Consider the following 24,134-nt stretch of genomic DNA (forward strand, 5'->3'; position numbering starts at 1 on the left):
AGGAAGTGCCAAAACATGCAATACGAGGCAGAAAAAGCAATGAACCTGTAGCTGTAATTTGTTGTAACAAGCTCCGTGATCCACAACGGGATGATAAGGATAGTCTTACTTTTAATGCACTAGAATGGGAGAGTTACTAAAATTGTGATTTATTGTTTCCATGTTGCAGGTTCATGAAAGCTTTAAGTTATGCTTCATTAGATAAAGAAGATTTATTAAGTCCTATTAACCAAAACACACTTCAGCGTTCCTCTTCTGTTCGCTCCATGGTTTCTAATGCTACCTATGGTAGCTCTGATGATTACATTGGCCTTGCTCTCCCGGTGGATATCAATGAAATATTTCAGGTATGTATGCATTAACTGATTTGGTTTGTATGCGTTTTCGTACTGAAAGGTAGGTAAGTCAACTGTTGCCTTTCCATCAGAATAGATTAAATCTAGAGAAATGAGCAAAAACGGATGTGGTACTTTCAAGAAATGCATTTCGGAGAACAAGAGGTTTTCTTCAAACCCTGTTTACGCAAGGTCACTAGTCTGGTTTGCATTATTAGGCAAATAATGAGACACACTATGTTAGAGGAATGTTAAACAATGGTGACATAAATATGCTGTCATAAGATTTTTATTTGACATATGACTTTTTTATTAAAATTAGCATAGTCTGTGGACGTTTGTTAATGCCTCTTTAGCCAACTAATTGATCATCGTGATGACCATTTATGGTCAACCATAAATTATGTTCATAACCACACAGTTAATTCCCTGCTTACCTTGATCTTGAAATATATACCAATATTTTATTATTTAATCATTGTAGTGTTAAATTATATTGTCTTTACTTAACCTTAAAGATACATATTTATAAGTTAGAACAGGTTAATTTAAGTGTCTCAGCAATTGCTTTCCTCTTTCTACTTGGTAGAAAACACATTCTGGTTTAACAAACAGGGTTTAATATTCTGTTACTTAATTATCAAAACCAGGACATGGTCTATGTCAAGAGTAAATCAGTGGGCTTCCTTATGTTTACTTTATTTAGTTGTTGCCTTTCAGTTGTAAATCACTTTCTTACTAATCTCACAAAAATAAAAAACCAAGACCAAAGGCAAATTTTTCTGTAATACCTGCTTCTATTTTCCCTTTGTGAAATGATTACTTTTTCTTTCTCCTTCACAGTCTTTGTGGCACATTTATGTTGCTAAATTTCTTCTCTCTTAAGTCTTTTTGTAGTTGAGACATGTCTCAACTCTGCATCCTACAGACAGCATGTTAGATGTCCTGGTTGTTTTTGCACTGCATTTCCAAGATCTCCAGTGCTGTAGAGTCATCATAGGCAAATTATTAATAGCCATTGTGGGTCACTGGTTTTCTTGCACCAGCCTATCACCACTGTCAGAACATTTACTAACTGGTCATAAGCCTTACTTAATAAACATTCATTCACAAATGTATATTTTTCTCATTTGGCTTTTCTTCAGTACTTGGGAGCTTATTCTTAATTTTCTTCTCTAATTATATCTTCTTCCTGAAGTAAAAAAATCAACAACATTTTATTTCCTCATAAAATCTCTTTTTCCTTTGTGTTATGATTATCACCTGTGCTAATTTTAATTTTCATTTGAATATTCCAGGTAAAGGAAACTCCATATTTCCAGAAGAAAACTACACCTCCACTTGATGACCGTGGAGCTAGGGTCTTTGCACCTGATGCAGGAGGTACTGGTTTTGTTCCTCTCCTGCATGTTTCTGTTGTTTATTGGTACATTGAATGGGTTGTTGATTATTCGTTAATTTTTCATTAGAGAAAAGCTTCTTTATTAGCTGTGAAGTTTTGAGAACTGCGTTCTGGAATCTGGATTGCAGGCCATGAATTCCCTGTTTTATTTAGTTTGAGATAATACAGTGTTGCATCCAAGTTTGATCCTGCTCTAATGAAGGGAGGAGGAAAGTCTGCTTATCTTCGATAATGTGAGCTAATGCTAATCAAAGACTGGTAGTGATATTGAATTAAAGGAAGTAACACTAGATAAAATATGAATGCCACATATTGAACTGTTACATTTTGATATCCCTTTGATTAAACATGAGTGTATAGGAACCAGTGATGGTGTTCAGTGTTTATTTCAGAAAGTAAATTTTGTCTTTCTGTGATGTGTCCATCACAGTTGATCAGTGAAGGTGATGGGACATGGTACAAGAGAACTGCAAGTACTCGAATGTGTGGCTTGTTCTGGAATGCAATTTCATTTTACTCCAGAGAAATTTGTAGGGTCTCAGTATATCTGTAATAAAGCACAACTGAAAAAAGAAGCCTTGGAACTGGTCCTCTAGTAGTATATTAGGATAACTGTTGTCCTGCCTCCTGGCTAACTGGTGTTTGCTTACAACCACTTTGAGCATTCAAAAAGACACCCTTTACTGATTTTTTTTCTTTAGTTTTGTTAGCACTGTATACAAAGCTGATTTTCCTGGAAGTGTGTTTCTGTAGTTTGCTAAGTTTCAGTGTAAAGTAACTCTTGTTCAAAAGTGTATTTGTTTTTTGCACCCAGGAAAGAGCATGTCACTAAAGTGTCTTCTGTTTGTTTCTGCATTGTTGACTCTAGTTTCTTCCTGTCATGACCGCTAAGTTACAGTTTTTTAAATAGTGTTTCTATGTGCATTAGTGCATGTGTAATTTAAACATCTGGTATATTTTATTAATCTTGTTGGACACTGTGAAAATTGGTAATTTGTTTGGTGTTACATAGGTATTAGTAATGTTGATACTACGTCAGGATTTACCACTTACCATCTTTTAAAGTATGTGTGTTTAGAGGTTGAACTCTGTCCTTTGCAATGTTATTTTGTGTCTGGTAAGTTGAGACTAAAATGTGATGTCTACTTCTCAAATGCTAACAATGTTGGGAGCTTAACCTCTCTCAAAAAAATGTTATAGGTGTTCATGTGCACATGCTCCCCAGCCTTAATAAAAGGCTTAAAAGTGGAAATTGATTGAAATAGTGCAGGTTGCTTGGTTTTGTGGGGTTTTTTTAATAACTAATTCTTATCTACAGGTCTTCCATCAGGTGCAAGTGATGTTGTCAAAAGCCCTTTCCAGATGCTACGACAGCAGATCAGTCTCACAGAAATCATGAATACCAGCCGTTCAGACGCCTCTCAGTTTTTAGAAAGTACAGAGGATACTGGTCTGCAGGAGCACACAGATGAGAACTGTCTTTACTGTGTCTGCATTCAAATTCTGGGTTATCAGCCTAACAACAAAGTGAACTCTGCGTATAGTCGTACAGGTTAGTGTTCCCTGTGGAGAAGTGTGGTAAAACCGAGTGAACCTGTTGGATTTTGTTCATCTTTAAAACTAAATAATCTGTAAGAGTTTTTGTGTAACTGACTATTGACCTTAAAATTAATTCTCTAATAAGCTCACTCTGCAACCAGTGATATTTCTGTGATCATTTCCAGCTTTTCAGTTTTTAATATTATTATGATTAGGTACCTGCATGTATTTTTAAAATATTTCTGAGTGTATGTTAAAATATAAAACTTGAAACCTTATTTAGTACTTAGAATCCGTTTCCTGAAAATTGACACCTGCTGTCCAACTAATGAAAAGTCTGACTTCAAGTCTGTACCGTAAAATACAATGAAGTAAGTCTGAGGAGTTGGTGTAAGTTGAGCTGTAATTTCTGGGATTTAGTCATCTTCCCTCATATTTTGAGTTTCGGACGAGACTCAGAATTATTTTTTTGTGACGTCCTCTGCAGAGCTTGCATTTACATGCCTTTTTACAATGTCTGTGGAGAAAAGATAATCCAGTAATGGATGTTTAGTAAGAATCCTTACTGTTTGACATTAGTGTTACACATTCAGCTAGTAGCACATGTTGGCAGGGGGCATGATACACAAAATGTGAAGAATGGCTCAGAGCTTGAGGTTGAGTTCAGAAGCAAGAAAGGATGGCAAATAAAATCCCAGCTGTATTTACAGGTGCAGCAGAGCCAGTCCCGTCAGAGACTTTTCTGCAAACTGTGATAATTGTATGAAAAAAAGTATGCATATGAAAGAGCATCTGTATTGTTATATAAAATGGAGCTTTATGTGTGAGCATTTTAGGCTTCCATCAGTGTCTAGAAGAGCTGACTGTTTTCACTGGAGTATTTTAAGATTCTAAAAAAGCAATTTTAAAAGATTTTAAGTATGATTTTTTTCAAAATACAACATCTACTTTCCAGCTGTGCATAGTAATTAGTGCATCAGTGTCTTGCATGTTTACCATTGTTGAAAAATAGCAAAAGCATGTGAATTGAAGAAAAGTGTGAATAACAAAGATGCAACATTTTGTTTATGTCAGATTTTTCAGACATTCCATATACTGAGTGGTGTGGGCAGACCATTCACAATCACTTAGACGTGCATTCCTCCAAATTCTCTGGAATTTCAGGCTGTAGTGATGCAGTATCCCATGGTTCGGCTAGCAGCACCAAGAGTACAGAACTTATGTTAGGTAAGTTTGAAAGCCTTATGATTGTTAGAGACTGTAACTCTTGAAGTATGTTTTAGGTATTGTGGAAAAATTATATTTCGCTTATATACACTGCAACTGATTAATGCTCATTATTAAACAAAAACTGAACAAATCTGGATAAAAACATCTCCGGGTGGGAGAACGTAGTTCTAGACTCTTCTTTTGCTATAAGCATTTCTACAGGCTATTCAGTAGCTCTGTAGCTGACATTACAAGCAAATTGATTGCCTTTTTTCCTAACTGATGTTAATTTAAAAAAAACTTTTAAAAATGACTGAATTTCTGTAAAGAGAAAGACATTTCTTTTTTTATACTTGCGTATTACATTTTGACTTATCATTTCTTATGAAGTAGCTGGTTGCTGAATTCTCCACTATCTGAGAGAAACTCTTCCAGTTTGCAACATGATTTAGTGATAGAGAGAGCACTGTGACTTTTATCTTAGAGGATATTCCAGTTACAAAGTTTGAAAAGGGTTTTAAACTGTTTAAATTCCTGAAAATAGTATTTAATTTTAGTAGAAATACTTTTGATCACTCAGAATAATATGTATGTGTATGGAGTGCTAAAACAGACTTTCGTGGCATGTTAGCAAAATCAAAGACAATTTTGTTTAAATTCCATACTGTTTACTTTGTTTTTCCAGGAGTAAAATCAATCCCAGATGATACTCCAGTGTGCAGAATACTTCTGCGGAAAGAGGTCCTACGTTTGGTAATCAATTTGAGTAGTTCAGTAGGAACTAAGGGCCATGAAACTGGACTTTTGACGTAAGTTCAACACATTCTAGATGTGACATTAGTCATCTGTATTCTCTAAGATCTGGGGGACAATGAATAATTTAACTTCTCAAAAAATTGTCAAGGAGATATGATTGACATGTAAAAGCTAAACAAATAATTTTAGCATTTTTGCTCTGTGTTTAATATTGTACTCTTCACCAGACTTTTTAAAATCAGTGTCTTTAAAAAAGAAACTAAGTTTTTTTATTTATGCTGAATAATAAATAAGCACAATAACAAACTGAAAGTAACTTCTTGAGAAACACAACTCTGCTTGAGGCAAGAGTACAACTACTGAAATTAGTTTATTTTAAAAAATGTTATAACCTATAGGTTTCTGGACTAGTGACATTGGAAACTGGCAAATGCTAAAAGAAGAGTTCTACTTTGTTAATGATGATAATCTAATTGAAAAGTTTCTTTTAAAATATTATGGAAATCTGCTCAAGACTTATAAATTTTGTTTATTCTGTTGTTCAGAATTAAGGAGAAGTACCCCCAAGCATTTGATGACATTTGCCTTTACTCTGAGGTGTCCTACTTGTTAGCACATTGTACATTTCGACTTCCATCCCGAAGATTCATTCAGGAGCTGTTTCAAGACGTTCAGTTCTTGCAAGTAAGTGGAGGGTTCACGTGCACTGAATGTACCAAAATGTGCTAGCTCGGTGCAGGTTTCATGTTCTGAGTAAAAGATGCTTTCAGAGAGGTATGTCCTAAAGGAAACCAAAGTCTCTAACAATATTAATACTTCCATCTTTTTCTTTTAGATGCATGAAGAAGCAGAGGCTATTTTAGCAACACCAACAAAACAGCCTGTAATCGATGCATCAGCTGAATCCTGACCTCTGCCAAAGCAGTGCATTTCATGCAGACTTTCTGAAATCCTCACACAACCTACAACTGACTGGACAAAAAAGGCTTCGAGCACCATCTTCTAGACTGTTCCAGAAGCTACTGGTACCTGAAGACTGAACTGAAAACATTTGCTTCCTCAACCAATTACTGCCACAGTGATTTGAGCCCTTTGGGGATTTATTAAACATTACATAGTTTTAATAATAGTAATTACCAGTATATGCAAGAGCCAAGCACTGAACGCCTCCACAAGTTTTCATTTCATTTTCTACCATACATTAAGAAGAAAAAGGACAACTTGCAGAGACATTATTAATTGACTTACGATTCTGTTCCAGAGAAGCAGAACGATGCCTTGCTTTTTAAACCCTGAATACCAGGAATCAGAGAGATGGGAGTGCATTCCACTGCCAGCAATGGGGAGCCATGCTGTAGTTGTGGGCACTAGGGGATTAATATTAGCCCTTCTCTGTTGGTTTTTGTACTGTTTATAACACTATGAACATGGGGATTTTTAACTTCAGACAGAAAGAAATGCCTCTGTGAATCTGAGGTTTCATTAAGTTATTTTAATATTGCTGTAGTTGTAAGACATTTATTAGCAGTTTCTTCAATTTCATTACATTTACATACATGTATCTTGCCTGAACCAGTTAAGGATTTTCACTACAATTTGATTTTCAAAAAACCAAATAATTTAAATCTAAAATGCTGAAATGAGATTGTTTTCCCTGAATATTATGCATGTGTTTGCAGTTTCTACACTCATGCTCATATAATACAAATGTGGGTCTTACTCTTAACTACAATCGTTTAAAAAGCATGATTTGTATCAGATAAGCAAATATTGTATGAACTAAACTTGAAGACATTTAATCATTGTAGCTTTTGTGAGGAGACATAACATGAGTGTTTTCCAAGTTCCATGGAAACAACTTTTTATAAAAACAAAGGTTTATTTGAATTTTCAATGGGTTAGTGATCAAGTGTCTGATAGTACTAATAATTGTAGTGAAAAGCCTTAAGTAACAAATTTTGGAGCAGCCGTACTTATAATTTTGTACTGGTATTTAAGACTTGTTGCAAAAGTTAAATGATACAGTGACTGATGATGACTGAAGTAGTTGCCTCAATCATGTTACTAGCTAGGTTTCTAAACTAATAAGTGCAAGCTTAAAAGAAAAAAAAAAAAGAATCCCTGTCACTTTTGTCATGAATCTAAAGATTCAGAAGCCTTTATACAAAGGTAGTATAAATATATGCAAATGTGTACATATAGTAGCATGGCCACCTTTGTTAGAATGCCTGTAATAGAAGGGATTACCCTTTGATTTTGATATAGGTGAATAATTCAGCTGGACTGTACTGAGTAGAACGTATTTTTATCCATTCACTTCTACCATTTTTTATAATTGTCAGATTAATACTTAACTGAAACTTATCCTTAACTGAAACTGAAACTTATGCTCATAACTCTGTTCTTACTAGCTATGCTACTGGAGATTTCAAGAAGTAGTCCTGTGAATGGTAACACATGATTCCTAGTGAAACATAGAATTTATTTCTTCTTATTGGAAATTTCACCATGCCATATAAGCACCGCTTTGCAGCTATCACTTCACTGAGTTCTTGTGTGCACTGCATACCATCAGGTTCCAGTAAAGCAAATTGTAAGTTGCTGCTCATAGTCAAATTTAGTTCCTAAGATTATCTTTTCATGAGTTCCCACTGAAAGAAGGAGCAAAAGGAAGCTGAGTCAACTCTTCTGTGGTCGTTGACACAAATAATACATCTGTGTCAAGACATGTTTGAAATGTTCTGAAAACAGACCACACCAGTAACTACTGGACTTCTGGTCATAAGAAATAAATGCTTCTGTAAAACCAAAATGTCAATCACAGTAGACCAAATAGTGGTATAAACTCCAAAGGAAAATAATGTAGTTTTCCCACAAATGGGGATAGCGTATGTTATACAGTAGTTTCAAACACTACCTCAGTTAGGCTAGAGTAGAAGAGATTTGTTTTAATAACTAAATGGGGTTACATCAAACAACTCCATGTTATTTTTCTGCAGTTAAAGCAAAATAAACAAGTTTTATCACCTGTATTTAAATAAAACACCTCTGTTCATTTGTTAAGTTTAACCCATAGCACTTAATGTAGAAAGGCCTCTGATTATAAAAAGGTAAGCAAACCTACTTTTGAAAGAATTTCCATCCTGAAATGCTTATGCATTCTGAAGTATTTGCTTGCTTGTGTGGGGATCCATGACAACAGAAACTTGACATAAATAATTATGGCTGCAAATTCAGTTATAAAGCGTGATTTTTCTTCTGAAAATGTATGAGTGTCAGTAATTTCAACAAGTATGCATCAAGGATGTAAAGTCTGTACTGTACATAACATACAACATTTCTAGAAAATTAATTTACATACTGACATTAAGCTCATTGATGTTTCTGTTTAATTGGCAAATGAAGGGGATACTGTTATTGAAGGAAATTTATATTGGCCTAGTTATAAACTGTGAATTTCTAAATCTATAGATCTCTTTTTTTCAAATACTGTTTTCAAAGTTCTTGTTTTGGGATTTCGTTTGGTTCATTTTAAAGCTTCAAAATTAAAATGTAGTAAGCAATGATTGTGCTTGTATTAGCCCTAATAAAGAATCTCTTCCACTTCTCCTAGGGAAGCTGACAGACCACCCACTTTTATATTTCCAGTCTGAATGATACTGTTGAATACATGGCAAAGTGTGTAATGTTCACCTACACTATATACCAATGCAGTTGGGTTGCTGTGGCAAAGAAAACTTTCCCACGTGCTCATACGCAGCTCAGAGACAGAAGCCGTTGTGGGAAGGAGAGGCTGCTTGTGAAACCAGTCACATTTAGTCTACTGCATTAGCTGTCCAATTTACTTTGTTGGCTTTTACAGTCAGTGGAAAGGGGCAGCCCTTTGCAAAGGGCAGTGAACTGGTGGGGCCCCCAGGTACCTCCCCAAGGTCCTCTTTCTCTCAAAGGAGGGAAGGAGGACATAGCTGGGTGCTGAGAGTCTCCTTTTGTAGAGAGAGACCTTTTCAGCTCTCTCAAATTCAGACATGCAGCATGCTCCCAGCTGTTGCAGACATCAGTTAGAGCTGGAGATGGTCAGGCTTTGAAGTGGTGAACCTGTATGTGGGGCCCCTGGCATATTGTGCTTCAATCAAGTTGCTTTTCCTCATCTGACCATTCTTATTTGACTGACATCTGACATACCTACCCTGCTCTCATTGCAGGGTGGCGGTGTTTTTTCCCAAGTGGAGTTCTAAATGATTCGGATTCAGTAGTTTAGGGTGCAGTGGCTCAGCACGCTGAGGTAAGCTGCCATTATAAGGCACCAGTGAGAATCCTGCTTGGCTCTTTGTCGTCTTATTTTGAAACATACGTAGTGGTCTTGAATGAGATTTAGTTTGCAGTGAGACTGAAAACAAAACCGTAGCACCTTTACTATGTGCCTGAAGAGTAAGGTAGCTATTCAAGAAACAGAGAATAATCAAAGCCTTGTGAGAGTTGGAAGAGTTGTTGCTGCTTCATAGTTGTGTCCTGGTCATGGTATTTGGCTTTTTGGGCTGCAGGAAGCTGGTGTTTCCCTGTAAGGGAACATAAGCTCCAGTTTAGCAATGGCAGTGGAAGGCTTGCTGCCAGTCTCTGGAACATCTCCCTGGTTCTGCTCACCTCCCAGCAGGGCGGCACACAAGTCTTGTTACTGTGAGCTTTACTGGAGCCAGTTGAAAGCAGGTCTAGTAACTGCTTCTTTTTTAGTAGTTTAAAAAAGCTATTAGAACACTTCTATTATTGTGTGCTTATTAATGATATACTTGGTGAGAGTAAAACCTGAACTATAAAAGAACTTTGGGGACATGCTAGAAACCATGTTTGTATTTTTCTAGAGGCCCCCCATCTCCTTGGTTTTTGTTTTAAATCCTCATGGTGGTTCCATAGATAGTTTTGTTTTCAACGGATTTATATTCAGTAAACAGTGCGGATTTTCTTTGGGCTATTTTTGTAGCATAGATGGACAGCAATGCCACAGCATGCAGAAGTTGCACATTTTGAGTTGCTTTGTAAAATACACTATTTTATTTGAGAAATGTGATTTATGCCAAAAAATGTAACATGCCATTTTGCCACTGAATAGGGTGTCTCAGCACAAGATACAATGTCTAAGGGGATAAAAGGCAGACAATTTTTAGTTTTAATTGAAAAATTGTTCCAATACTGGGCTGTCAGCATCCCTAAAACTTCATTACAAGAGATTATCTAAATTAATCATTCTGATCTGAGGAAAGGGATCAAGGAAAATCTCAATACTTATTCTCCCTGTCCTGTGCGGTCTTTTTTTATTTAGTAATACGCTGCTACATATTTGGAGGTTCTAGTGTTTTAGGTCACTGAACAGACATTGAAATCTGATTTATATTGTATACCTGTAACATAGAAAGAAAAAGTATTTATATATTTTACGTAAGAATATTGCATTGAGCTGTGTATAATTTAAACAGAGGCTTGTCCCAAAATGGTATTGCCCATCTTGATTTTCTTCGTGTTTTTCTTTTTTCTTTTTCTGTTTTTTTTGTATACTGTGTACAGTTCATGTCAATGAGCATTAAAGGCCTCCTGAAGCGTAGTCTTATCAAAGGGATGCGTTGTTAATAAAATGTACTTAAACTTCTAATAGTTGTTCTGGTCTCTTATGTACCTCTCAGCACTAGAAATGGGTTGGAATTTTATTTACATTTGTAAGTTACTAATCAACTAGAATGACCAGATGCTTTCTAAATAAACCTTTTTGTCAAAAATATATTTTATATTAATGCTTTGTAAGATATAAAAATAGAGACTCTTTAATAGTTTGCACACCATTTTTATTTTAAAACTTTATCATGCTGATACTGAGAATACTTTTCCATTATGTGATGGTTTAAGTATTAGCATTTCAACAACAGCTGTGAGAGTTGAATTATCAAAAAAAAAAAAAGAGGATTACACTTTTGAACTCATTCAACCATTAATGCAAGACAGATGTCTTAGTATATAAAAATTATACATGCTTCCCCAGCCATGCAAAAATACTTTCCTAATCTTCAGTTCTGGCATGCAGACTGCACCTCCTGACTGGCACAGGGGCATTATCCTCCCTGGAATCCTCTGTTTGTGCGCTTTTATGCACAGGTGGTTTCACAAAGCACCACCCATCGGGGCCAGGAATCAAAAGCGTTTACAGGGAAAGAGCAGTTGGCTTCTCCTTAGCTCACCCAGCAGTCTGGTACCCAGTCAAGTGTTTCATTTTGTCCAGATAATGAAATTTCAGCAGCGCAGGATCTCCCTAGGAAAGACCAAGGGAGCTGAGAGGTGAACAGGTTAATGTGTCTCACCCCACCATCAGGAAGGCACAACTGGCTGAACCCGCACACACACACTCACACTCCTCCATTCACTTCCTGGGCGGAATTGCTGCAGCCAAGCCCCAGTGACAGCAGCTTCTTCAAAGTAGGGATTTGTGCTTTGTTGCAGCTGTCCCCTCTGACACAAGGAATTGCAGCAATGCCAAATTTTAACATGTTTAGTGGGATGTTGACTGACTTGTCAGAATTCCTTAGCTACCTAACTCTTGATTTAGGGTACCTTTCAACTTTTTTGAATAAACAGGCCTTTTTCTGAAATGCACAGCTCAGAAGTTTTATATCGATAGTGACAGAACAGCTCCCTTCTGTTTATTGGCCTTTTCTCCAGCAGCAAAACTTTTAAACTACACAAGTACATACAATGTGATGAAACACTTTGGAGAAGGAAATGTTCCAAGCTGTAATAATACTGTGGTATCAAGGTTTCAAATGCACCGTAACCCAGAGGTAAAGGGAAGAAAAGTTTCTCCAGGATGTTTCCATTGAACAGCATCAGCCTCCTCCCTTACATTCTCTTGTCAAACTACCCTTCAGCAAAATGTGCCCAGCCACATTTCCTTACTCCACTGGCTGAAGGCTGACAGGAAGGACCCTGCTGTAATTTTTCTTTACTTGTCAAATGAGTCTGTGTGCCATCTGTACACACACAGCACAGTGTGCTGGACTGGACACCTCTGACCCCAGCTGGCCATCCCTGTGTTTGTACCTTTGTCTGTACCTCGCCTTTTTCTGCCTGAAAACCTCTCTCTCTTTGCAGTGAGTGCTTGTCTCAGCTATAGGCTAAGGTCTTACTGGTTTTCCTGTTGCAACATAGCTTGTGGACATTACAACAGTATCTGTAATCAACCGTGTAAAAACTAGATGTGGTTCAGTATCAGAACTCACTTGTGCCTGCAGCTGCTTTAGTTCCTAGGAAGTGTGATTAGCTAGCTAGTTAAACACAGGGAAGACAAGTGACTGCGCACTAACTGAAGATCAAATTGGCAGAGACCTTCCATGTTTTTCACCTTTGATAACCGCTTATTCCATGCTCCTAAGCTGAAACCATGTGACACATTCCAAACAGCACTGTAAGGATGAAAAACTAAAGGGTTCCTTGTGCACTGAGGAGGTTAATCTAATGAGACTTTCAGCTACAGTTCCAACTATACTGCATCATTACAAATCTATGATTTTTTGAAATCAAAGTGAAAGACCAAGTTCACTGTTGCCTACTGTAGGGATTCTGAATGTTAAAATAATTTCATTGATGGTTGGTTTTTGTTTGGTTTGGTCTGGGGTTTTGGGTTTCGGTTTTTTTGTTGGTTTGGTTTGGTTTGGTTTTTTAACACATGCAAAAGCAGTGTTGGGAGATCTAGCTGATGCAGCCTGAATATGACATTCTTCACAAATGGGATACATACACCTATGCATCTGACTACCCTGTTTCCTTACATGGTTGGTGGTTTGGGGTTTGCTATGGAAGTACAGGAGTTAATGCCAAAAGAAGTTCAGTTCACGTGCAAAAGCAGAGAGACAGTGCATGGTACCACCTCTGCAAACAGCTTTCCTGCTGCAAAAAGAACTTCCCACCTAGCTCCCCACATTTCTTTAGTGTATAGTTAAGACAATTTTACAGGGTCATTCTTCCAAACAGAGAAGGCAGAAGTGTGAGGAGCTCCAGTGACAAGAAATGGAGGCAGGGGCTTGTACTATAAAAATATGGGGGTTTGTGCTCTTTCACCCAACAAGTGCCGTTAGGATGCAGGTGCAATGAAAGCATGGCAATTACTGGATTTTTGGTGCTCTGGGCAGCTCTCCTAGAGAAAGTCAGAGTTCCTTCAAATCTTCTAGTAATGTGCCACACTGTATGCAGGTAACCTTTCCATGATGATTCCTTACATCACTTAAGAGACAGAAAATAAAACCCACCCCTCACTATCACTGGGCTGGGTAATGCTCCATTCCCAGCAGCACAGCACCCCTGGCTGGGGTGGCCAGAGCATGTAGTAGCGTACTGCAAGTGAAATAAATTCCTTGAGCAGAACAACCTATCCCCTTGTTTAACTTGCTCCTCTATGAATAAATTTATCTCTGTCAAATACAGCAGTTCTCTGCATCAGGCTATGACAGACTGCTGTGATCTAGCTTTCTACACAATACAGGCCACAAAACAGCCTATAAATCTTAAATAATCCCCATAAACTTATAATGAAACCATAACACACATTGTTCCTGTGTGTAAGCCAGTACTGAAAACTAGTCAAAGTAGGGCAGTTGAGTTTGTGAGAGCCCTAATCAAAAGAAGTTCTCATCTATATTGTGTAATCAAACACTGGATGGACTGAATGGAGGAGAGTACATCAAAGCCTTCTCCCCAGGCAGTGCACATCTCTCTGTGAGATATATCTCAGACTATTCTTTGTGCCAGCTGTTTCTCTGGTTGCTGAGGCTGTGTCCTCATTAAAAATATCAATATAGCAGTGTGGCTGGTATAGCCCTACTACCAGCTCTGTCTTGTTCACTTCCAGTGTCTCCGGTGTTTGATAGGGATCAGATTCAACATCAAGATGAGAAGAATAAGCAAAATTTTCAAACCAATTATGAGTTTGAGAGGTAGGTGTGGGTGGAAGGTCTCTCTCTACATTTTCCTTCGGGTAAATCCAGGGCGAATTGTGACCATCAGTCTTGTCTTCGGTTGGTATTGAAGACAACTTGCTCCACGGATGTAATTTCTGGGCTTCAGCCTTATTGCCCACAGCCAGCGTGTCAGGAATGCAGTCATTTATTTTCAGCACTTTCTCAGAACCAATCTACAAGAGAACCATTCAACAAAAAAATTAGTCAATGAAAAAAGTCCAGAGTAAACAAAAGGGAGTGATCACTTCAAGGACTTCTAATATTGTCTTACACATATTTTTTTTTGGTTTGGACTTTTCAAATAAATGAGAATTTGAAGGAAAACCTATGGAGAGAATGTTCAGTGGAAGTGGTATTTTATGTCGAATCTATCAGACTATTTATTTAGAGAATTCTTTTTCTTAAGTAAATTCATTACAACTGTATTTGAAGAAGGAACCATGCCCCTCTACTATGAAGACTTTGCCAGGTTTTTGATGTGGGCTGGTTTTAGTCTTAACCAGAAGCAACTGGAAGACAGCGGCATGGGCTGATAGGTGTACTGACTCCTGGAGGCCTCTGGCCAGTCCTCTCCTCCCAGCCAGACCTGGCAGTGCTTGGCAGAACCCCCTGTGTTCTCCCAGGGGCCAGCAAGTGCATGGCTCTGCAGTGCCCTACTGCAGATGGGTGTGGGGCAGGAGGAGAGGCCGGACACAGCTCATAGACTGGCATGTGGGAGCAGGAGGAGCGGGCAGGCACAGCTCACAGGCCGAGATGTGAGGCAGGAAGAGCAGGCACAGCTCATAGGCTGCAGTGAAGTGCAGTATTGTCTGGTCTGCTGCATTCAGTGTGAGGGCTTGAACAGCAGTAGTGGAGGAATCACCTACTGTATCAAAAGATTTCATTTATTCTCCAATTATGCACTGGCTTTTTGCAGTAACACTGCAGAATATAAGCTGCTCCCTGCAGAGTCACATGAATGCCAAAAAAGAAAATTCTCCACTAAAGAGTATTATTAAACTATGTTTATGTTTTTATAATGGTTAAATTAAGTCAACACAAAAATTAAAAAGAAGTTAATTTTTAAATTTAATCAACACAAAAAGAATATTTTTTGAAACTTTGATTTTGAAATCAAAGAACGGACAAATTAAACACACTAGATTTTCAGAGATCTTACCTTAAACTCTTTGAATGACAGCACTTTGCTCTTGTTAGGACTAGGTATTGCAGGACAGCAGCACTCCTTCACCCTGGAAATAGGAGAGCAAAACAAAAGACATTTTTGTTCTCTTATAAAAGCACATTCTACCAGCAGAAGCCACACATAGATGTGTACAGACACAGCAGCAGAAGATGAGTGTCTCAGAAATGCCACAAGCCAAATACAACATCCACACAGTTTGACAGCCAAAGGAAGAAATGAATGAGGCCTTACAGCAGGCTGGAAGCAACAAGCTGCAGCAGTGGTTTGTGAATTAGGTTAGTTCCATTCTCTGTCTACAACAGAAAAATGCTTTATAACTTACCACTTCTTCTTCCAGTGGCATATAGCTGCTACTAGGGTTGGAACTATCACTAGCAGGAATAGGAAGTACAGCATGTTATCTGTGAAAGAAAAATACCTTTAAATTTTGCTTTTAATTCCTCACATGTTAAAATCAATACAGCCTGAGTTTCTCAGGCAAAAATAACACCAAGCCCATGTGAGATACCTGCCACTAACTCAGCAGAAAAACTGTGTGGTCCATGGTTGAATTATTATTAGACTGCTTTTTATTTGCTCTCATATTGGCATCTTTACAGTGAGAGGAAATTTCCAAAACCTAAGGCAATGATAACTTCACTTATGTATTCTTTTAGGTTTTCTCTTGGATCTCCAAAGAAGACAGATTTTACTGTAAGAAGTGAACAGAAGATCTATACTTCCATTTTGGATTGACTATAGCAAGAGAGACACTACACTAGTGTTCAAATCTTCTAGGATTTATGTGGATACAAGGATCTCAGTATTTCCTCCTAGCTGGAAGACACAGTCTCGAGCTACACTGTTCACGAACACTTGAGGCTGTAAGTGGGCTGAGGGGGAACACTAGTTAGTGCCAGCTCTCCCTCTGCCCTGTGCCAGAGAGTTCATGTGTTCCTACCACACACCACAGCAGGGAATGGGCACATGTTATGTTCTCCTTTTATCTCTTTTTTTGGGTGAGTTAAGCCCTCATTTTTATTCTCTGCATGGCTGTACAAATGTCTTGCTGGCTAATGGGAGCTGGAACATGGAACGCAGAGGGATGCAGAGGCAGAACCATGCCTGTGAGGTACCATGGGGGTTTAGACACTGTTCTGCTAGTTAGCCTAAAGCATGAAGTCTCCTTGCATAAGCCAATGCCTCCCCCTTTCCTATCCCTCCCCCTCACCTCCAAACCCAAGAAGTTTCTCCAAACCAGGCATCTCTAATTTGGATCATAAATTTCACAACCATGACTGCTGACTGGTATTTTCAAGGGAAAAGAATTACAGCCAAGTGATTTCCTCTTCCGCTGTGGTGATCAAATCTGCCCACTTAGCAAACACAGTGCTTAGGCCAATAAACCTTCCATATCGGTTTATGAAATAGTTAACTTGGCAATAGATTTAAGGACTGATGAGAATAAGAAGTTCCAAGAGTCCATACAGAAATTACCTGTTTGCTCACAATTCTGTAGTTTCCATGTATTAGAAAACCAGTTAAATCCAAATACAATTCTTCAATAAGCTCTAACAAACAGGACTCACTAGGCATGCAAGTGTGCGTATATTAAGCTATTTCCCAGAAAGATATAATACTTAAATAAGGATATAAATTAATTTAATTCTAAATTTTTTTTTAAAAAGCCTATCTACTTTAAATTATCAAAATGCCATGTCGGTACGCACATGTGATTTCTCAGTTGGATTCTTTCTTAAGTGCACGTTGCATTGAATTACATGTTTTTCCTTGAGAAAGGGAGATTATTATCAATAATCTCATGAAAATTTTAAATCATCCCATCCTTCTGCTAGAAGACATTTTCCACAGCCAGTACTCACAGTTATATGGTGTGTCTATGTATATAAAGTTATCAATGGGAGTCTCTCCTCCACCTGTATATGCTTTAACCCCTAGTTTGTATTTCGTGTTTGACATCAGGTGTTCCACAGTGTATCTCTTTTCTTCTGGATTTTCAATTGTGTATTTACATAGCTCTGAATTATCTAAAATGAAACATAAGATAGAATCATGAAATCACAAAGTCTGGGTTGGAAGGGACCCTAAAGATCATCTCGTTCCATCCCCCTCCACCATGGGCAGGGACACTTCCCATTAGACCATGTTACTGAAAACCACATCCAGCCTGGCCTTGAACACTTCCATGGATGGGGCATCCACAACTTTTCTGGACAATCTGTTCCAGTGCTTCATTACCCTTATGGTAAAGAATTTCCTCCTAATATCTAATCTAAATCAATTTTTTTTCAGTTTAAAACTATTACCCCTTGTCCTGTCACCAGGCCCCGGTAAAAAGTCTTTCTCCATCTTTATCATAAGCCCCTTTTAGATATTGAAAGGTTGCAGTAAGTTCTCTTCAAAATACTACAACCCCACTTACGCATGGCCACTGAAATAAAGAAAACATTTGTAACCTGCCTTCTTTGTAACTTGCACACTTTCTTACGAGAAGGATGATGCATCCTGACTCACTGCCACAGGGCTGAACTCACATCCCTTCTAGCTGGACTGTCCAGCATTGCCCATCTTCTCGCAGACACCCAGTAACTTGTTGTCAAAGGCTGCAACTGTTTATTTTCATTTCCTTTCACTAGAGCTTATAACATAGTAATTTGAGTTTTGCCATTTCCTTTTTTTTTTTCCAGAATTCTGTAGCCCTTAAACTTAGGTCAAGTTCTTTGAAGATAATCGAAAGCAAGAAACTTCTGCCTGAAAAAAAAATGCTCTTTAACCTCTCTTGTGCAACTCCCAGACCCCAGGGAGAAATGGGTTAGCTTATTTCTCCAGTCACACCCCTTGTCTGCTAGCTCTGACAAACATGGAAGCAGAAAAATCTTTGATTTAAACTTTTTGAAGTCTAACTGGGATTACTTATAGAATTATGGTACTTCTACAGTTAGTTTAGTTCTGACAGGAACTCCTACATAAGCTTCCCTCAGTTCAAAATATGCTTTTCATATGCTAGTTTGGTACTAGTCTAATCAGCAGAAGGATCACAGTACGTGACCCAAATGGAAGAAGAGGCAAAGAAAAAAGATATCCTTTAACATGATGGAAACATCTGAAAATCATAATGGATCAAAGTCATCTGGAGCAGTTTTGCATGTGGAACAGAAAGGTCAGATATAAAAGTTTAAATGTGGCTTTGTGCCACTTCACAGCTCACTTCAGCTGAAGGAACTCCACTGGAGAACACAGACATGAATACTGTCACTGGAAAAGAATTTAAATGGGGAATTTACATAGTGTTCCAATTCTGAAGGAAATAAATTGCATCCCATCTGTTTCTAAAATACCCCAAATCCTAATAAGACTAACATGCTTCCTATGACTCTTATCCAAGCAAACCACAAATGTTTTTTGAAATTCATCCAGAACTCCCATAACAAGAGGCAGAAACTTACATCCTCCTACAGTAGCAAAGGAATGTTTTCTGGAGCTAAAAAGTTGCTACAGACAACAGGACAGGGGCTGTAAATCTCTATAAAGCAAGGGCCCACTTCTGCCTGTCAGCACCTCAAGCACAGAGGGGAATCAAAAGCAGCAAGCGTTGAAATCTGTAGATGGCCAAATTAGCCAACTTGACTGCCTAATGTGAACCTTCTAAGATGCTGCAGTATGAGCAACCTGTATCAACGACACAACTTCCTACACTGCAGAGCTCAGTTACCTGGAAGAATGTGCTTTTTTGATCCTTTTAAACTGCAATTCTCTTGTATAGGTGACACATAGACATGGTAGCCTCTCACAAAACCAGGCTGTGACTCATTTATGAGGTAAGAATCCCAAGACAGTGTTACTGCATTGAAAGTCAGTTCAACTTTGTCCACAACAGGGTCAAGAAGAGGAGCTGGAAGAAAGGAAATTCAAGTTAAACTTGCAATTATTCTTCAAGGATGTTTATATTTGCGCTTGAAAAATCTACACTCCCATGTGGTGTTTATGTTTATATCTTACTTGTATTTAAAATTTGAACAAAGCCAAAGTGCTCTACAAATACTGTCAATTTCACAAAGCCTTCATGCATCCTCATTATACACAAAGTAGTGACTGATAATCACAGCTTTGTTTAGGTCTTCTAATACACATGGACTCTACCTGGTCACTGCACTAGCCAAATATCCTCTATGGAGGGCCTGTATGTTTATATACAACTGATGGTTCGCTGATGATATAGAAAGAACATAGAAAATAAAATTTTATGTAGCTGTGGGAAGAAGCAATTCTTCTAGTTGTGACAGGTCAATTTAGCAAATACACAAACCCTAAATATGTTGCCAACTTACGTAGCTCCCTGAGATAACCAGTCTTCTTTTCCAGTAAGGAGGCTCTATTAGCAACAGATCCATAGATGTGGAAGTTGTATCTCACCCCCGGAACAAAGACAGCTAGAAAATAGTCAAACTGATTACAAAAATAGGTTATGGTTTGTATTTCGGTGTTGCTTTTGCTGAGCTGCTTTCTACAGAGGTCAATAATCTATTAGACGTCTTCTCCATGTGCTATTGTGCTATTAAAGCAACTGAAGGAGACACAGGGTAAGCCAATTCATGGTATGCATACTGTGAATTAAACAAATTTATTCTGTCTGAAAGAGATAATGGTGTTTTTATATTTATTTTGTTGCCATACAGTATTCAAGGTGACTGCACAATAGACTCTGAAAGAGCAAGATAATTTCATTTTACATTTCTGGTGCAGGAAAAGGTCATGTTTCAACTGTTTAATGCAGATGCATATGCATGTATCGGGATTCCACATTATCCTCAGTGACATCCACTCCCATTCACATCAACCAAGTGCAAACCATGAAGAACTGGACAGTCCTTTTCCCATGTGTTACCACACTCCTTCACTAAGAGTGCATATTCCCACGTTTGTGTGAATTGCGGTGCAGTTCCTTTATTGCATATTGAAGTGTATTCAGTAAAATTTTGTTCAAACATGTTCCATTCCAAAATTAACTCTCAGTTTGAGAGACTCCAGAAAGGCTAAATTCTTGCAGCTATGGAAGTAATCCAGAAAGGATTTAGGTCTATTGGCCACCACTGGAATAAAAAACCATGCAACTGATCCTAAGCAAGGACTGGTGCTGAGCCACATAATTTGTGGCACACTGACAGCACTAAACCACTGTGGGTGTTAAACTGCCTGAGTCTAAACTTCTGATCCCCATTAAAGTTAAGGCAGAGCTCCATTTTGCATCTCTTCTGCTCAAAGATTTTTAACTCCTTCATTAACCTCACCATCCTCCTTCAAGATGCTACTACAAGCCACTCAGAAAAGGTTTTTTCTAAAATATTGTGCTAACTTTCCTAATACACTATGCTGACTTCCAAGGCTTAATGGTGTTGGCACATTTGTAGTGTCTAATTAATTTGGTAGGCAAAAAAATGATGCCTCTGAAGAATTACACCTGCACTGCACAGACTTTGATATTCCACGATTTGCTTCCTAAATTCAATTAATGCTCATAGCATGAAGGAGTGCTACACAGACATCAGAACGAAAAGTTGTTTGGCTTTCACCTGAGTTAATCACAGCACTGGAAGTATTGGGCCCAAATCTCTTCCACTGCAAATCACAAGGCCGCAACTTTGGAAAGTTACACCACTCAATAACGTAACTGTCATATACATATCTGGGCTTCCAGGAAATAAAAATGCCATCATCTGTACCATTAACCTGTTCCTCCTTAAGCTCTTCAGTACCTAGAATGAACAAAACAGAATATCTATTACTTTCAAGAATGAAACTTCAGATTCATAAATGAAGATCAATATAATTTCTATGCTAAATTGTGAAAAACAATAATAAAAGAGTTGCATTCCTTCACTACGTGACATATGGGTTCTTTCACATGTTGAAAGCTGATCTCTCTGTATGCTAAAGGCTGATAGCTCAGAACCCATCTAGTAAGTTACTACATATTCATAAAAAAAACCCTCAGCTGCAGAAATGTAGAGTCAGAGAGCCACAAGAGGCTGATCACACACAGAGTTCCCTACAGGGCACTGGCTGCACCTTCAAGGCATCTGCCACAGGTCTGAGGCCCTCGTTTTAGGCCAAATGTGTTTTGTTCTGTGGGCACTGTGAGCTTAAGCTTAACACACATACAATTATCACCCTGTAGGTGAAAGTACAGTAATAATTTCCAAACACCACTGATGTGAGTTAAAGGCCAGGTTAATTTATTGCCCAAGATGATAAATTATGACTTCACTTAAAATAGGTAGAAACAAAACTATCATAATGGAAATGTAACTGAAAGTACTCTTACTGTTATCTGTAGCTCTAGAGATGACCAGTACTGAAGGAAGTGAAAAATTAACATCATTCATTGCCATGATGCTGATTTTATAGGAATGGTTATCAATGAAAATCCTGGTGCTATTGTAGACTGATGACAAGGAGATGCTTTCAGGCCTGGAGCCATCTTCTATTTTTTCCCAAGTTACTTCATATGAAATACTTCTTCCGTTTGCTCGAAAACCTGGTGTTTGCTGGGAAAAAAGTTACAAAGGAAGAGAACAATAACTTAGTAAATTTTGCTGAAAAACTATGAAAGGAGCATTTAGAACTTTAAATAACTAACCGGGTGTATTATTTCTGTAAAAATATAAACATTTTTTTCCATACACGCGTACACATACTGGTTGAAATGGAAATGGAAGAAATCTCAGTAATGGTATTTGTCATATTATAATACTTACAAGAACAGAATTATGTCTGAAATGCCAGGACAGCACACCATCATAGCTACATATGTTCTGAGATACATTATATATAATATCTGCCTTAGATTTATAAAAGACATTTTATACTGAACTGCTATTAAGTACAAACAAACTTGCTAAAGTTCATCGGAAAAACTTCCAACCCCTTTATAAAGGGTTTTGTTACTATTTCTGTAGTGATTTCTCACCTTCCAGAACAAGGTCACATTCCTTCCCCCTAGAACTGGTGTAATTTCTCTCCACATGTCCAGTTTCCCTGATGGAGCTGCAATGAACATAGCGACAAATAAAAAAAAAAGGATGCTCTAGATCCAGAAAGAATAGACAGTTTAATTGCTTCCTTCCACTCAAAGAAATTCCACTCTCAACACTTCTTTTTCCCCATCACTGCCAGGTCTTGCCCAAACGTTATCCTTTAACATCTTTTCCCTTCATTCTTTTTTCTGTACGAAGGTCTGCTTAATTTCCCAAGAAAATCTTTGCTTGCAGTTCCCAGCTGCTTGTTCCCACCTCTGTACCATTCCTCCAGGTCACAAAGAGCACTGTAACTCTGTCTGTCCATCCTCCCAGTCATCTGGATTTCCCACTGTCTGCACTGAATGAAATATCAGAGACTAGCAGATAGAATCAGAGCTATTTAAGAAGTCACCTTATGGAAGCTTGCCTAGTGTGCTTCTCTTTCATGCATGCAACAGGTCTCTGCTTTAGATACACAGCAGAAGAGTAACAACAAATAGCAAAGACGTGTGGCAAGAAAAGAATATCCCTCAAACTTCCCTTCTCAGTACGTGGGACATACTTGCTTCCTTTGTTCTGACAGTCCGGGCTTCACTCCACTCACTCCACCTCCAAAAATGCTTTGCTGCCCCGCAGCGAACCCTCACTGTGTATTCCGTGTAGGGCTGCAGCCCACCCACAGTGATGTTCCTGTGAGGGGAACGCATGTCTGAGCTATTGTGCTGCAACACAGAAAAACAGAACAGTCAGAGCTCAGTTCAGCCTCAGCAGCAAGATAGTTTTGTCTTAAAAAAATATTTCTTCCTCTAGGTCCTGCAGCAGCAAGTTAAGCTTGACTTGGGAAAGGTAACCATGAAACAACAATCAAAAAATAATAATAAAAAAAATGCATGAGATGAAGAGTCTGGGAGATCCCAAAAGAGGTCTGAAAGTCACCTCTATGTGACTGAGTAGGAGTCACAACCTTCCAAATGAGTAGTCTTTACATCAAGGAGGGAGTTTACTGAGATCTTGCCCTCACAGAGCCTGAAGCTATTACTTTATGTAAGCAGGATGCTCTTCCAGATGTAGGCAGAGCAATCTACAGCTACCTTTTCTTTCCATTTTTTCCCCAACCTTTTCCCATACTCCCTCCTAATAGAGTTTGTTCTGGTAGCTCAAAATAAGTGAGCATGCTTTTAAGCCTCTCCTCAAAACTGTCTCCTGCAATGGCCACATTTGATCTAGACCTCTTAAGCAATATTGAGAAAGAACACAGCTTGATTGTGATCTTCCCTATGCCTTTTTAATGTGCTAGAGGCAAGCTGCCTTTCTAAGAAAAGGACTACATAGAAGCCTCACTGTTTGTTAAAGAGGTGGAACAAGACACATGTTTTTGTGTATGACATTCAGGTCTCATACCAGTTCAACTTTCCCATCCGGGTGGAGCACTTCAGTCTGACAAAAGAGTTCAATTCCATTGCTTTGATAATTCCAATGTAATGTGATTTCTGTATCTGTGCATTTTTCCAACACCTGGAAAGGTGCCATGGGATAAACTGCAAATGGAAAATCTGAGTCAGCTCTTGTAAAACATCAAATATATGCAAAAGTATTTTAAGGTATTTTAGCTGAGCAGTAAAAGCAATTAAAAATACATACTTACATTAAATACATACTTAGCACATTAAAATTAGCAAGATTTTTTTTCCACTGATGAAC

General features: G+C 38.2%; 2 protein-coding genes across 4 annotated transcripts in view; one reads left to right on the forward strand and one right to left on the reverse strand.

Annotated features, from left to right (window-relative positions):
- The window catches only part of RICTOR (RPTOR independent companion of MTOR complex 2), a 75,546-nt gene extending 64,664 nt beyond the window's left edge, over positions 1 to 10,882 (forward strand). Inside the window, exons 32-38 of the mRNA XM_032674776.1 lie at positions 170 to 347; positions 1,634 to 1,718; positions 3,056 to 3,289; positions 4,351 to 4,503; positions 5,171 to 5,294; positions 5,787 to 5,925; positions 6,077 to 10,882. Of these exons, the coding sequence (XP_032530667.1) occupies positions 170 to 347; positions 1,634 to 1,718; positions 3,056 to 3,289; positions 4,351 to 4,503; positions 5,171 to 5,294; positions 5,787 to 5,925; positions 6,077 to 6,151 (988 nt within the window). The 3' untranslated portion in view covers positions 6,152 to 10,882. The remainder of the gene's footprint in view (positions 1 to 169; positions 348 to 1,633; positions 1,719 to 3,055; positions 3,290 to 4,350; positions 4,504 to 5,170; positions 5,295 to 5,786; positions 5,926 to 6,076) is intronic.
- A 173-nt stretch (positions 10,883 to 11,055) lies between these two features.
- Positions 11,056 to 24,134, reverse strand: part of OSMR (oncostatin M receptor) — a 29,629-nt gene continuing 16,550 nt past the window's right edge. For all 3 annotated transcript variants that reach the window (XM_032674778.1, XM_032674777.1, XM_032674779.1), the window contains 11 exons: positions 23,835 to 23,971; positions 22,996 to 23,155; positions 22,385 to 22,461; positions 21,740 to 21,962; positions 20,988 to 21,170; positions 19,746 to 19,847; positions 19,130 to 19,309; positions 17,280 to 17,444; positions 15,740 to 15,818; positions 15,391 to 15,463; positions 11,056 to 14,404 (listed from right to left, as the gene is read on the reverse strand). In XM_032674778.1, coding sequence (XP_032530669.1) covers positions 13,955 to 14,404; positions 15,391 to 15,463; positions 15,740 to 15,818; positions 17,280 to 17,444; positions 19,130 to 19,309; positions 19,746 to 19,847; positions 20,988 to 21,170; positions 21,740 to 21,962; positions 22,385 to 22,461; positions 22,996 to 23,155; positions 23,835 to 23,971 — 1,829 coding nt within the window. In that variant the 3' untranslated portion in view covers positions 11,056 to 13,954. The remainder of the gene's footprint in view (positions 14,405 to 15,390; positions 15,464 to 15,739; positions 15,819 to 17,279; positions 17,445 to 19,129; positions 19,310 to 19,745; positions 19,848 to 20,987; positions 21,171 to 21,739; positions 21,963 to 22,384; positions 22,462 to 22,995; positions 23,156 to 23,834; positions 23,972 to 24,134) is intronic.

The sequence above is a fragment of the Chiroxiphia lanceolata genome, chromosome Z, assembly GCF_009829145.1.
Source record: "Chiroxiphia lanceolata isolate bChiLan1 chromosome Z, bChiLan1.pri, whole genome shotgun sequence".
Taxonomy (NCBI): domain Eukaryota; kingdom Metazoa; phylum Chordata; class Aves; order Passeriformes; family Pipridae; genus Chiroxiphia; species Chiroxiphia lanceolata.